The 13,897-nt window shown below is 42.9% G+C and overlaps 1 protein-coding gene across 3 annotated transcripts in view; it reads right to left on the bottom strand.

The window, feature by feature from the left end:
• FEZ2 (fasciculation and elongation protein zeta 2) overlaps positions 1-11,218 on the bottom strand; it is a 45,139-nt gene extending 33,921 nt beyond the window's left edge. For 2 of the 3 annotated variants that reach the window (XR_009739324.1, XM_061432068.1), the window contains exons 1-2: positions 10,922-11,210; positions 6,243-6,351 (exon numbers count right to left, since the gene is read on the bottom strand). Coding sequence is in view for 2 of the 3 variants with exons in the window: in XM_061432068.1 (XP_061288052.1) it covers positions 6,243-6,351; positions 10,922-11,175 (363 nt within the window). In the remaining variant the exon portion in view is untranslated. Of the gene's footprint in view, positions 1-6,242; positions 6,352-10,921 lie in introns of all 3 variants that reach the window. The other variant, XM_061432067.1, reaches the window with a different exon arrangement.
• Positions 11,219-13,897: the final 2,679 nt, after the last annotated feature.

The raw sequence follows: 13,897 nt of genomic DNA on the forward strand, positions 1-13,897 counted from the left end.
AGAGGAATGCAGAATAAACATGAAATTGCTAGGGGACTGCACACATTCCCTTTTGCCCAAACGGACATATACTTCGTTGCTTATTTCATGGGGAAGAGGGTCCAGGAAGTACGAAAACATCTGATATTCTACAGCAATTTGTAGGGAATTATAGCAAACGGGGGTGGGGGGACAGACAGGGTTAGCAGCAAATGTTATTTAATTAATGATCTAATAGGAAGAACGGTATATGTCAAAATTCCACAGAAAACAAAGTGTGTTACTTGCAGGCTAACTTCTAATACAGTGAAAGATAAGCAATCAAATTCTTGGCAGAAGGGAACTGTCTACAAGGGTTATACTTAGCCCTTTCAGCAGAACCCTCTCTTCTTCCAAAAAAGTTTCCAGCTTCCAAAAATATCTTTAACTCTATCCTGGAGATTTTCCCTTTGCCTCACTACCAGTTTTCTCCCCACTCTATGCCCCAGGATACTGACCTTTATGGACTACATCAAAGGATACCCTTGGCTTTCGATTCCCTAGTGGCCTAACACACTAGCAGATACTAGGAGGAGCTGGAAGGTGGGGCAGGGGTCGGGGGAGAAGTCTGGGCATGTATTCCGCTGTCTGTCCCCACCAGACTCCAAAGGCTGCGGCACCTGTCGAGCTGATCTCACCTGCATGGCTACTCTCCACAGGTCCCGGTAGCTTGTTCCCCTCCTGACCTCTCTTCATGCCTAAGGCTCATGCTAAAGGGCTGCCTGCTGTTGGCATCCCCAGGGTATCTGACCATATCTAGCTCATTCGGTGTCCTCTACCCTCCCACACCAATTATCAACAGTCCCTATAATAATGGCCTCGAGTTTACTAACTGTAAAGGCCAAACGTGGAAAACCCAGCAGCTTAAAATGGACAAGCGATCATCTATCTATCATGAATCCATCATGACATGACCATTCAGACGATGAATAAAACTGAAATTAGAACTCTATTTGTCAGAAGCAGTGGAAACTGAGTTCTCAGAGAACAGATGGGCAAGGAATTATGTAAGAGGCAATCGTGTATTTTTTATTTTATTATTTATTTTTGGCTACCCTGGGTCTTCATGGCTACACACGGGCTTTCTCTAGTTGCAGCGAGCAGGGACTACTCTCTAGCTGTGGTGGGCGGGCTTCTCATTGCAGTGGCTTCTCACTGCAGTGGCTTCTCTTGTCACAGAGCACAAGCTCTAGACAGAGGGCTCCCACAGTTGTGGAGAATGGGCTCAGCTGGTCCACAGCATGTGGAATCTTCCCAGACCAGGGATCAAACCTGTGGCCACTGCATTGGCAGGCAGATTCTTAACCACTGGACCACCAGGGAAGTCCACAGTCATGTATTTCTAACAGATAGTATATAATTTAAAATGATAGTATTTTACTTGGGAAAATTATTCATATATATATATATATATATATATACACACACACACACACACATAAGTATAGACATATGCATATATATATAATTGTGTATATATGTATATATATATATAAATATATTATATATATAAAATTGAAGACACAATTGGATGGATGTAGGTCTCTACTACCTTGGTAGTTTCTCACAGGTCTCACATTTAACGGTCAACACACACCACAGAGTAAAAAAAAAAACCTGCAGGTGAGAAATACAAGGAAAAAAAACACCAGTGTGCTGCCTCTCATCACATTAGGCTGGGGAAGGAGCCACAGCGGCCCTCCCGCTCTGTCTGCCACCCCATACAGCAAGTACATGCTGCACTGCAGTGATGACACCCTCGTTGGCTTTCTCACTGAACCATCAGGCTGGGAAGTTCTCGAACAATTTACCTCTCATGTAACCTTTCTCAGAAAGCTACTCCAGAACGTGCTCCATTAAGAGCAGAAGGAAAACCAAAAAGGAAGCAGACACTGGATCTATCCCAAGAAAGAGGTGAAGGGGATTCTTGTAACGACAGTGAAGTAAAGATCCCAGAATGATGGCTATAGAGCTAAACTAGACAGTAACCGATTCAGATTAGAATTGTTACTGCAGAAGGAAACAAGAAAAACACAGGAGAAAGAAAAGAGAGACTGAGAGGTTGCCCAGTGTGTTTCATTTACTAAAGTGAGCTTTATGGCTCTGCTGCTTGCTGCTGCTAAGTCGCTTCAGTCGTGTCCGATTCTGTGCGACCCCATAGACAGCAGCCCACCAGGCTCCTCTGTCCCTGGGATTCTCCAGGCAATAACACTGGAGTGGGTTGCCATTTCCTTCTCCAATGCATGAAAGTGAAAAGTGAAAGTGAAGTTGCTCAGTCATGTCCAACTCTTAGCGACCCCATGAACTGGAGCCTACCAGGCTCCTCCATCCATGGGATTTTCCAGGCAAGAGTACTGGAGTGGGGTGCCATTGCCTTCTCCATGAATTAGTGAGCTAATGATAACCTAAATTAACCACAAAAAGGCAATTATTATGACCCGAAGGAAAAAAATTACAAGAGGAAACGCCATCATAAAATGTACTTAAATGTGAACTTTAAATAGTCAATACAAATGATGAAGATGCAACGCAATATTTTGACATAATTATATTGAGAAGATGAGGGAAAACCAAAGTTTTTGTGAGGATTATGGGTGGAGGGAGGGACGACTCTGAGACTGCTAAACCCTCATCCTTTGGGTTGAAAGTCAATGGATAAAGTCTAAAGTTGAAGAATAAAATTAAGTAACATGACAGGAGAATGCTATCTGCTAGAAGAAACAGTTGAAGTAGCTGAAAGTGGCTGCTACCGGTAAGTGGAAATCAAGGATAAGGTAAGTAGGGGACAGACTGCTTTTTCATGTTAAGTTCTGTAGCTTTAGTTTACTTTTTTAAACTAAGTTATCCTGTTAATAAAGAAAGGAGAAAGGTCAAGAGATCTGGCTCTTGATGAGAGAGGATGTTTAATTTCAAGATTGTAGAAGGAGAGATGAAACGGGCCACATAAGGATGTACGATGATGCAGAATAAACCTAAGAATTACATTCACTGATCCTGAAGTTTCAACACTCTCCTCCCCTCAAACCACGGTTCTGTGCTGTAACTCGAGAACCATAGTTCTGTCTTATTTTTTCCCCTTAAGAGACAATAGAAAGTTTTTAAATTAGTCCTAAAGAACACATTATTATCTTCTATTTCTACTCTTGAATATACAAAGATGCATTAAACAAAGTCCCTGTTTCTAAAGAAACACACATGGTAGGAGGAAGAATATGGCTCAGGAGATATTCCTAAGGCAAAATAATTTAGAAGCATTCTATCACATAAGCAGGATCAAGAACGGCACTGGATTTAGAACAGGTTTGCAGCTACTGCCAAAATACATGAGTGATACCAATAAGCCATTAGAATAAATTTCCATGACAACAGAAATAATAATCCCAGACCATCTTTCCAGAGAGGGAGCCAAGCCCATTCCCCACAGAGATGGCATATGCTAAGGGCTGGAATCCCTTTCAGGCTTTGAAAACTAACCTTGGCTGTCATGGGCCTCATTCTTCACGCTCCCGTTAGGCATCGATGTGCCTTCTCTTTGCCAAGCATTCCCATCACTCCTCTCTGTGCCACGTTTAGATACAGAGCCGTGGTTCTGTTTCCCTGTATGAAACAGAAGCTGCCTCAAATGGAAAAAATGTGCCCCTGTAAGAATTTGGAACATACCAGTTGCCTTCCTCTAGAAAAGACCTATCACATTTAGAAGTGTCCCATCTTGAACATCAATTTAAAAAAAAATTAAAAACTGAAATCTAGGGAGCTGTAGTTTCCTGTTTGTCTCATCCTAATGCAAAAGAAATCTCTTTCCCCTTTGTCAAAAAAAAAATTCATACAGACTCTGTTTTACAGTTGAAATAATCTAAAGAATGGCTTCAAAAGATAAATTTTGCATAACTCAGTTATGGAAATAATAGAGCACACAGTTGGCAACTTCCCAGGTTACAAACATTAATTACATGCTACCTAATAGAATAACATGGTTGCTTCCTACATAGTTCCTTGCTGTGCATTTGTTCTTCAGGAAATTAATATGTGCTACTCATTCCCAAGAACTAGACTTCTCATCTTAGTTGTATTCATCACCTGCATAATCATATGAAGATAGATGTTAAGACTTCCCTGGTGGTACAATGGTTAAGAATCCGATTGCCAATGCAGAAGACACAGGTTCAATCCTTGGTCAGGGATGATCCGACATGCCATGGGGCAACTAAGCTGTCAGCAACAAAGACCCAGTGCAGACAAAAAGTAATACAATTAATTTTTAAAAAAGATACTCAGATGTGAGATGATCATTTGTCCATTTTAACCTGCTGAGTTCTCCAGGTGAGCTTTTACAATGAGCAAGAGTACTAAACTCCAGGTCACTACTAATCACTATCTTTGCTTATACCATTGCTCTGGTATTGAAAACAGTCAAAAGGCAGATAAAGGGAGTGACTTCCCAAGAGGTAACCAAAGAACAATATTCAGTAAAACTGGATTAGAGTGTCCTGTTCATGTGACTAAAGTACTTCTCTTTGAAACTATGAAAAGATCTCCTCTACCATTTTTTATTATGTCAAACAAAGTACTCATTGCCTGGCTATTGTGGATTCAGCACTATGTTAAGTAACATAGAAAACAGTTTTAAAAACTTTCCACCATGGTCTCTGACCCTATAGTCTTACTGATGAGATTATTCGTTTGTTCACTCAACAAACACTTGTCTTAGTTCTCACCATGTGCCAGGCACCGTGATAGCTACTGAGAAGACACATGCAAAGATATCGACCAGGAAGTTACAATCTAATGACAGATCCACAAACATAATTAAGAGACACCAATGATGATTTAAGACACAGATCAAGTGCTGTGAGGACCAGCACCCAGGAGACTTGGGGGTCAAACTCTGTGGGACATGTAAGTCCTTTACAAATTTCACACCCTGACAAGTGTGACCGATTCCCACAGAGAGGAGTGCATTTTCCTTCCTTGCTGGGATTTAGTCTGTGGCTGAATGACCATCTGTCAGAGACGCTGTAAACGGGGATTCCCCCCAAGTGAGAGGTTGGATTAAGTGTCCTTTAAAGTCTCTTCCAACTCTAAAATTATATAATTCCATGAGATCAGCAAAGGCTAAAACAGTAATAGGGAGCTTCACAGAGGAAGGGAAACTTGAACTAAGCCCAGAATGATAGCTAAGATCCAAATAAACAGAAGACAGAGGATAAGATATTTTGCTTCATTCCTGCCCCCAAATGTATGTCAGGTCAGCCGGCAAAACAGCTTAAGGAGATTAATAACTGGAACAAATAAATCCTGTATGTACTAGAATACAAAGAAATATAGTCAGAATCCTATATTTTACTAGAAAATAGTAGGCAGCAAGCTTTTCTGAATCACACTTGTAAGAAAATCGTTTCAGAAAACATTAACAATACTATTTAAAATACAATCCTACTGCATTATACTCCCAGAAATTACACAAATACACTTAATGAAATATAGAACATGCCAAAAGAGCTGGCATGAGTTCACACTGCTATTTGATGAAGAATTTAAATAGTCCAGCCCTGAAACTTCCATTTGGCCTCCTTTCTCGTCAGCGTTAAACCACACCGTGATTTTCCACTTAAAGCGATTCTCTTCCCTTTTCTGTCCCCTTTGCTGTTCTTCTACCTGTGCTCACACGCCTTACTCAAGGTGTCTTCACTTTACAATTCCAAGACATACATAGCAGCCTCCAACAGTCAGCCAAGAACACATCAAAAAGCCAAGAACACATCAAAAAGCCAAGACTTGAATGAAATGTCTTTTAAAGGTTCTCCAATATTCAAACATGTTACATCCAGCATCAAATTCATCAGAAAGTTAACTCTCTGTAGACACTCCAGAATCCTCCATATATTAAATCAAAGCCTAAGGGTCTTACCGAGCATTCTCAACGTATCAAAGTTATGTTATTTAAGCTAGAAAAAAAAAAAATGCTGATCATTGCTGTTCATACACAGGTGATGAAAATTTACGTAAACATAAAAAAGGTGAGTTTGTGCTAGGGAAGAACTGGAGGGAAATGTTAGCAAGTGGACAGTAGCAAAAACCAAGATGGCAACAGAAGACCACTTCACTTGCCATAAGCTTGGAAATAAGAAGCAAATCAATGAACTGTGGTTAGATAGAAACACTAATTTTTAGTTCCATTATCAGAATCAGTTATTCAGAAACTATTGGTGCAAATCCTAACTTACCCCTTTTTCTGAGAGATTCAGAGTAAGCAAATGCAAGGTCCTAGTATGGGATGACTTCCAGTCTACAGGCATTACATTTCCGTAATTATCTGTCAGGGCATTCCAAATCCTTAAAAAAAAAAAAAAAACTACAATCAATGCAAGTTAACATTCTGTCTATCATTATTAAACATATCTAGTACTACAGTGAGAGAACAAAAAATATTACAGCAAAAGAAAAAAGAAAAATAGGAGGCCTACTGTTTCTCAGAAAAGCATGAACAAACCAGAGCCTCCTGAATAAGACTAAAGGAAAACCCAACCATTGGGCTGACAAGTCCTGAGGGAAGATGACATGGAGCAGAAAACTCACAAAGACAGCAGCTACCATTCCCACTGTCTTGCGTGCCAGGTATTACCTAAACCGTTTACACACATTCTAAGCAATTCACTTACATTAGCTCACTCAGCCCTCAAAAAGAGTACCATGAAGACCCATTATTATCCCCATTTTACAGATTAGGAAACTAAACCACAAGTCAAAACAGGTAGTAAATACACTGTGCTTTATAATTACTTTTCTTTTGTAACTTTCAAACATACAGACTATTCCACAGAGTGAATAATCTCTTTAACCAATGAGAAAGAATTGCCAGGAGAAGGTCAGCCTCAATATGAGACTAGGGCTTAATATCTAATTGATAGTGTAAGACTAAGATAAGATGAAAAGGGAAAGAAAGGGAGTTCACAATATAATACACAGATTCTACCCAATGCAATTACTCTTCCTTATTAACAACCAGAATTTTGAGGAGGCAATAGAGTAAAATGAAAAGAGCACTTGACTAAATTCAGAAAACAGACTCTTGTCTCCATTCGTCTTCAATCAGTCTCTGACCATGTACTTTAACTTCTGCAGGCGTTAGCTGCTCTTTTTAAAACAGGAAGCTTGGATAAGGATGGCTGACATGTCTTCCAGCTCTAACTCAAAGCATTCATTCAAATTAGTTATATTGATGAAACCTCCAAACCATACCAAAATAAGGACTGCAAACCAATTTCATGTCCAAAATTCAGTTTCAATCCCAAAGTAATAACAACCTTTTTTTCAAAAGGGATTATATGAAAAAAAGAGTTCAGAAATATAAATTAAATTAAATTTAATTAGTGTAAGTAAAGTTAAACATTACACAAATAAGCTATTTAATGGTCAGAGATACACACATACAATTCATTTAAAAAAAAAAAAGCTAATATTTTTAACAAGTATCTAATTGTAAATAAGCCACTAAAAAATTGGGTGGGTTTTTTTCTAAGTGTGTAAGATACTAGGATACAAAAATAAGACCACCGGGATTATAAAAATAAGAATGCAAGCTTCAAAACAGAGAAACAACATACTGATTTAATGAACTGGAATTTGTCTAAAAGAGAAGCAACGGGACCACAACGGCCAAAAACAGACAATCCCCAAATGACATTTGGCTGCTGAATGCATATTAGCCTCCATGAGTATGTGAACACAAAAAGCTCGAGAAAACTGGCTCATTTACCCAGAAAATCTCTCGTATGCATGGTTCATTCCTATCCTCCTCTCTGCTGGAATCCTCATTTCCTCTAATGCCAACATGCTCAAATTGCAAACACTCCGGGTTGCTAAACTTGCTGGCCCACCTTGTCCTGGGTAGAAGATTTTCAAATACTAAATGACTGACCATACACTGAACCCTGGTCAGGAACCACTAGGATACTCTAGTAGGTGAAGACAGTCCAGAGTTTTTGAGGTTTGTTTTGTCCGTTGTTCCTTCTTAATTGAGGCCATAATAAAAGGACAAGTGGAGTGGAAGATTTCATGTAGAATAATTGACTGTGGGTGAATTTGATCTCCCAAGAAAATGAAGGACAAGTCACAGTCCTCTATCTTCACCAAGGCCAGAACATTTGTGGTTGAAAGGACACAAGGCCGGACTAACTGAAAGATTTCCAGAATACTCCAATCAAGACAGGAACTGCCTTCGTCCTATCATAAAGCATTACAGCCAATCATCAACAACTAGCAGGGCGGCTCTTTTCCAAAGGAGGTCAAAGTCTCACTGGCATTCAATCCCTCACTAGACCCTTCTCAAGTAAAACTTCAGCCAATAAGCACAATCTGTATGTAACCAAAACTAAAACCGGGACTCAGAAAAGAATAAAGTGCTCTAAGGAAGGGCCCTATCTGAGTGAAAGAATTCTCAACTCTCTCTAGTTAAAGGAACAGGAATGAACTCCATCAAGTAATGGAGAGCATGTTTATGCAACAGAACAGGGACCATGAGAGTGGCAGGCAACTCCTGCTTAGAAAAGATTGATTTCTTATGCATTCCCAAATCAAGCAACATGCAAGACCACCAATGTAATATCTACGAAAAATCATTATCAAGAGTAACAAAAGTTTTGTATCAACCTAAGATTTAAGCAAAGGTTAAAATACACTCCTTTTCAGACAGTACAGGTGAATGAAAAATAGGGAATCTTCTCTGTGTACAAGCTACTAATTCATTTTGATAAGTTACTCTTGATAAACCCAAATATATAATAAATATGATTTTAAAATCCGGAGTACATCCTGAGTCTACTGATTCTGAGTATATAAATCTATGCATAACACTATCTTCTCTTTGGGAATAGACTGTTTAAAATGTCTTTTGCCACTGACTGCAGGCTCAGTCGTGTCCAACTCTTTGTGATCCTATGGATAGTAGCCCACCAGGCTCCTCTGTCCATGGGATTCTTCAGGCAAGAATACTGGAGTGGGTTGCCATTTCCTATTCCAGGGGATCTTCCCAACACAGGGATCAAACCTGTGTCTCTTGCACTGGCAGGGGATTCTTCACCACTGCGAGGCACCTGGGAAGCTTGCCTATCTGTGTGTATAATATCCAATCATAAACTCCTCCTTCTCTGCCGGGGCAGAACACAGCACAGAGGTACCAATGAAAAGACATAGTCTCTAAACAGAGCTGGCCCTGAACCACTGCTAGCTAAGCCACTGGCCTCCATTCCCAACTCCCTCTTCCTAATCTTCTGATTCACAGAGGAAAGAAAACCATCAAATGACAAGCTCCACCCTTTGCCCATGGAGCCTTCTCTCAAGCATTCTTTGTTGTTCAGTTGCTCAATCGCTCAGTCCAACTCTTTGTGACCCCATGGTCTGCAGCACACCAGGCTTCCCTGTCCTTCACCATCTCCCAGAGTTTCCTCAAACTCATATCCATTGAATCCATGATGCCATCCAACCATCTCATCCCTTTTCCTCCTGCCTTCAATCTTTTCCAGCATCAGGGTCTTTTTCAGTGCGCCGGCTCTTTGCATCAGGTGGCCAAAGTACTGGAGCTTCAGCTGAAGCATTCTTCCCTAACCTCTAATCCTTCCATCCCATCAATGCTCTGAAAATCCATCCCTAACCACAACCGCAGGAGGAGAAGGGGACGACAAAGGATGAGATGGCTGGATGGCATCACCGACTCGATGGACGCAAGTCTGAGTGAACTCCGGGAGTTGGTGATGGACAGGGAGGCCTGGCATGCTGTGATTCATGGGGTCGCAAAGAGTCAGATACGACTGAGTGACTGAACTGAACCCACAACCTCAGTGTTTACTCTGTAATTTTACCCTCAGGCTCTCCAGAGCTCCTCTCCCCCTACATTACAATATTGTCAAATCCCTCACTCTCATTCCTTTCAGTCTCTTTTGGAGGAAAACTATGGTGCATAACAACCCTCATTTAACTAAATTATAACTGGGGTTCTAGGAGGTTAAATAACCTCTGTCCCTCCTTTCTCCTAGCTCTCATAAATCCCGGTGAATTTCTGACCATTGCCCTGAAATAATTACTTGTTTATGCACCGATCTCCCTACCAGACTAGGTGATCCTTCCTATTAATAACCAGGTCTTTTCCTTTTTGCCTCTGAGGGGACTCGCACTCAACCTGAGCTCTCAGATGTAGCCAATAATCTCCTGTGGCATAAAGCCTGCTTCAACGTCAGTACCTTTGCATGCACTGTATCCCTGAGCTAGAATACTAGTAACATTTCTTCACTTGCCAGGCAAACTCCCACTCATCCATCAGGATCCAGTTTTCTCTATGAAGTCTTTCTTCACACACACATACACAAGATTCCCTGTGTTTTGCATATGTATCAGAGCGTTTGTAACATTCATAAAATGTTTGTTTACAAATCTAGCTTCCACTCTGGGTTGCGCTCTGCTTGACAGCTGTAATGTCCAGTCACCTTGGTATTTCCAGTGCGAAGCAGCACGTAGCAGGCGCTTAATAAATTTTAGTTGAGCGAATGAATGGCTACACATGTGCCCGAGGAAGTACTATCTGCAACTATGAAGCTCAGTACAAGACTCCTCTCGAAACCAAACAGAGGTTGGCTTCCAGGAAGCAGAAGGAGGCTTAAGGGCTCATAGAGGGGCAGGAGAACACGAGATTTAAATTCCCAGGAGTTCACAGGCCGAAAGCCTCAAGGAAGGAGGTGGGAGAACACGGAGGGGCGGGACTCCAGAGTTGGAGGCGGAAGGAGAGAGCGGGGAGGAGCCTGCGGTCGGAGTCCCGCCGAGGCTGCTGACCCCGGGCCAGTGGGCAGGGCGAGAGGGGCTGGACGAGGGGCAGGGAGGCTCCCGCCCGCTCCCCGCCTGGGCCCGCACTCACTCGTCCCCCTGCAGGAGGCTGCACTCGGTGATGGGCCGCACAGCCGCCCTCGGGGGCTCGGCGGCTGGACCCGAGGGGCGGAAACACAGGCTCAGCTTCTCCTCCAAGTGGCAGGCCAGCGCTGGGAAGCCGTCGCCACCCCCGCCCGGCCCTGCTCCGGCCTCGGGGCTCGCGTTACAGTTCTCTTGGTCCTGCAGGCTCCGGGCCGGCTCCTGGAACTCATAGAAATCCTGCCAGTCCCCGTCCGCCGCCATCGCCGCCGGGTGCCGTCTCGCGCCCCGCCCAGGCCCCGCCCCTGCCCCGCCCCGCCCCGCCGTCGGGCCCCGCCCCCGGAGCACCGCCCCGCAGAGGACCCGCCCCCGCCCGCTCTTGGCAGCTCGGACCTGGCCTGTTGCCTTCTAGCCTCGAGGTCTTCCCTTTACACCAGTCTTAGATTTCTGAGTTGAGCGCGGATCCCGGCAAAAAGGAAAACCTTGACTTCTTTGAATCACTTCTTATAGCATTTGCAATCCCATTGACTGCAGCATGCCAGGCTTCCCTGTCCATCACCAACTCCCAGAACTTGCTCAAACCCATGTCCATCCGGTCGGTGATGCCATCCAACCATCTCATCTTCTCCTCCCGCCTTCAATTTTTCCCAGCATCAGGGTCTTTTCCAATGAGTCGGTTCTTCGCATCAGGTGGCCAAAGTATTGGAGCTTCAGCATCAGTCTTTCCAATGAATATTCAAGACTGATTTCCTTTAGGATGGACTGGTTGGATCTCCTTTGCAATCCAAGGGACTCTCAAGAGTCATCTCCCACACCACACTTCAAAAGCATCAATTCTTCTAGCCTAAGTATGACTAAAATAAAGAATTTCTTTAAACTTGCACCCAGTGTCAGATTATTCCCAAAATAAATTTTCCCAAGGTAACTTTCCAACCAGAAGAACAGCCACAGTCACTTGGAAATGCTTCAGTTCAGTTCAGTCGCTCAGTCGTGTCCGACTCTTTGTGACCCCATGAATTGCAGCACACCAGGCCTCCCTGTCCATCACCAACTCCCAGAGTTCACTCAAACTCATGGCCATCGAGTCGGTGATGCCATCCAGCCATCTCATCCTCTGTCGTCCCCTTCTCCTCTTGCCCCCAATCCCTCCCAGCATCAGAGTCTTTTCCAATGAGTCAACTCTTCACATGAGGTGGCCAAAGTACTGGAGTTTCAGCTTCAGCATCAGTCCTTCCAAAGAACACCCAAGACTGATCTCCTTTATAATGGACTGGTTAGATCTCTTTGCAGTCCAAGGGACTCTCAGGAGTCTTCTCCAACACCACAGTTCAAAAGCATCAATTCTTTAGCGCTCAGCTTTCTTCACAGTCCAACTCTCACATCCATACATGACCACTGGAAAAACCATAGCCTTGACTAGACGGACCTTTGTTGGCAAAGTAATGTCTCTGCTTTTGAATATGCTATCTAGGTTGGTCATATCTTTCCTTTCAAGGAGTAAGCGTCTTTTAATTTCATGGCTGCAATCACCATCTGCAGTCCTTTTGGAGCCCCAAAAAATAAAGTCTGACACTGTTTCCACTGTTTCCCCATCTATTTGCCATGAAGTGATGGGACTAGATGCCATGATCTTCGTTTTCTGAATGTTGAGTTTTAAGCCAACTTTTTCACTCTCCTCTTTCACTTTCATCAAGAGGCTTTTTAGTTCCTCTTCACTTTCTGCCATAAGGGTGGTGTCATTTGCATATCTGAGGTTATTGATATTTCTCCCGGCAATCTTGATTCCAGCTTGTGCTTCTTCCAGCCCAGCATTTCTCATGATGTACTCTGCATAGAAGTTAAATAAGCAAGGTGACAATATACAGAGCCTTGCTGCTGCTGCTGCTAAGTCGCTTTAGTCGTGTCTGACTCTGTGCAACCCCATAGATGACAGCCCACTAGGCTCCCCCATCTCTGGGATTCTCTAGGCAAGAATACTGGAGTGGGTTGCCATTTCCTTCTCCAATGCATGAAAGTGAAAAGTCAAAGTGAAGCCACTCAGTCGTGTCAGACTCTTAGCCACCCCATGGACTGCAGTCTACCAGGCTCCTCCATCCATGGGATTTTCCAAGCAAGAGTACCGGAGTGGGGTGCCATTGCCTTCTCCAATACAGCCTTGATGTACTCCTTTTCCTATTTGGAACCAGTCTGATGTTCCATGTCCAGTTCTAACTGTTGCTTCCTGACCTGCATATAGGTTTCTCAAGAGGCAGGTCAGATGGTCTGGTATTCCCATCTCTTGAAGAATTTTCCACAGTTTATTGCGATCCACACAGTCGAAGGCTTTGGCATAGTCAATAAAGCAGACATAGATGTTTTTCTGGAACTCTCTTCCTTTTTCCATGATCCAACGGATGTTGGCAATTTGATCTCTGGTTCCTCTGCCCTTTCTAAAACCAGCTTGAACATCAGGAAATTCATGGTTCACATATTGCTGATGCCTGGCTTGGAGAATTTTGAGTATTACTTTACTAGCGTGTGAGATGAGTGCAATTGTGCCGTATTTTGAGCATTCTTTGGCATTGCCTTTCTTTGGGATTGAAATGAAAACTGACCATTTCCAGTCCTGTGGCCACTGCTGAGTTTTCCAAATTTGCTGGCATATTGAGTACAGCACTTTCACAGCATCATCTTTCAGGATTTGAAATAGCTCAACTGGAATTCCATCACCTCCACTAGCTTTGTTTGTAGTGATGCTTTTTAAGGGCCACTTGACTTCACATTCCAGGGTGTCTGGCTCTAGGTGAGTGATCACACCATCGTGATTATCTGGGTTGTGAAGCACTTTTTTGTACAGTTCTTCTGTGTATTCTTGTCACCTCTTAATAGCTTCTGCTTCTGTTAGGTCCATACCATTTCTGTCCTTTATCAAGTCCATCTTTGTATGAAATGTTCCCCTGGTATCTCTAATTTTCTTGAAGAGATCTCTAGTCTTTCCCATTCTGTT

The sequence above is a fragment of the Bos javanicus genome, chromosome 11 (genome assembly GCF_032452875.1).
Source record: "Bos javanicus breed banteng chromosome 11, ARS-OSU_banteng_1.0, whole genome shotgun sequence".
NCBI lineage: Eukaryota > Metazoa > Chordata > Mammalia > Artiodactyla > Bovidae > Bos > Bos javanicus.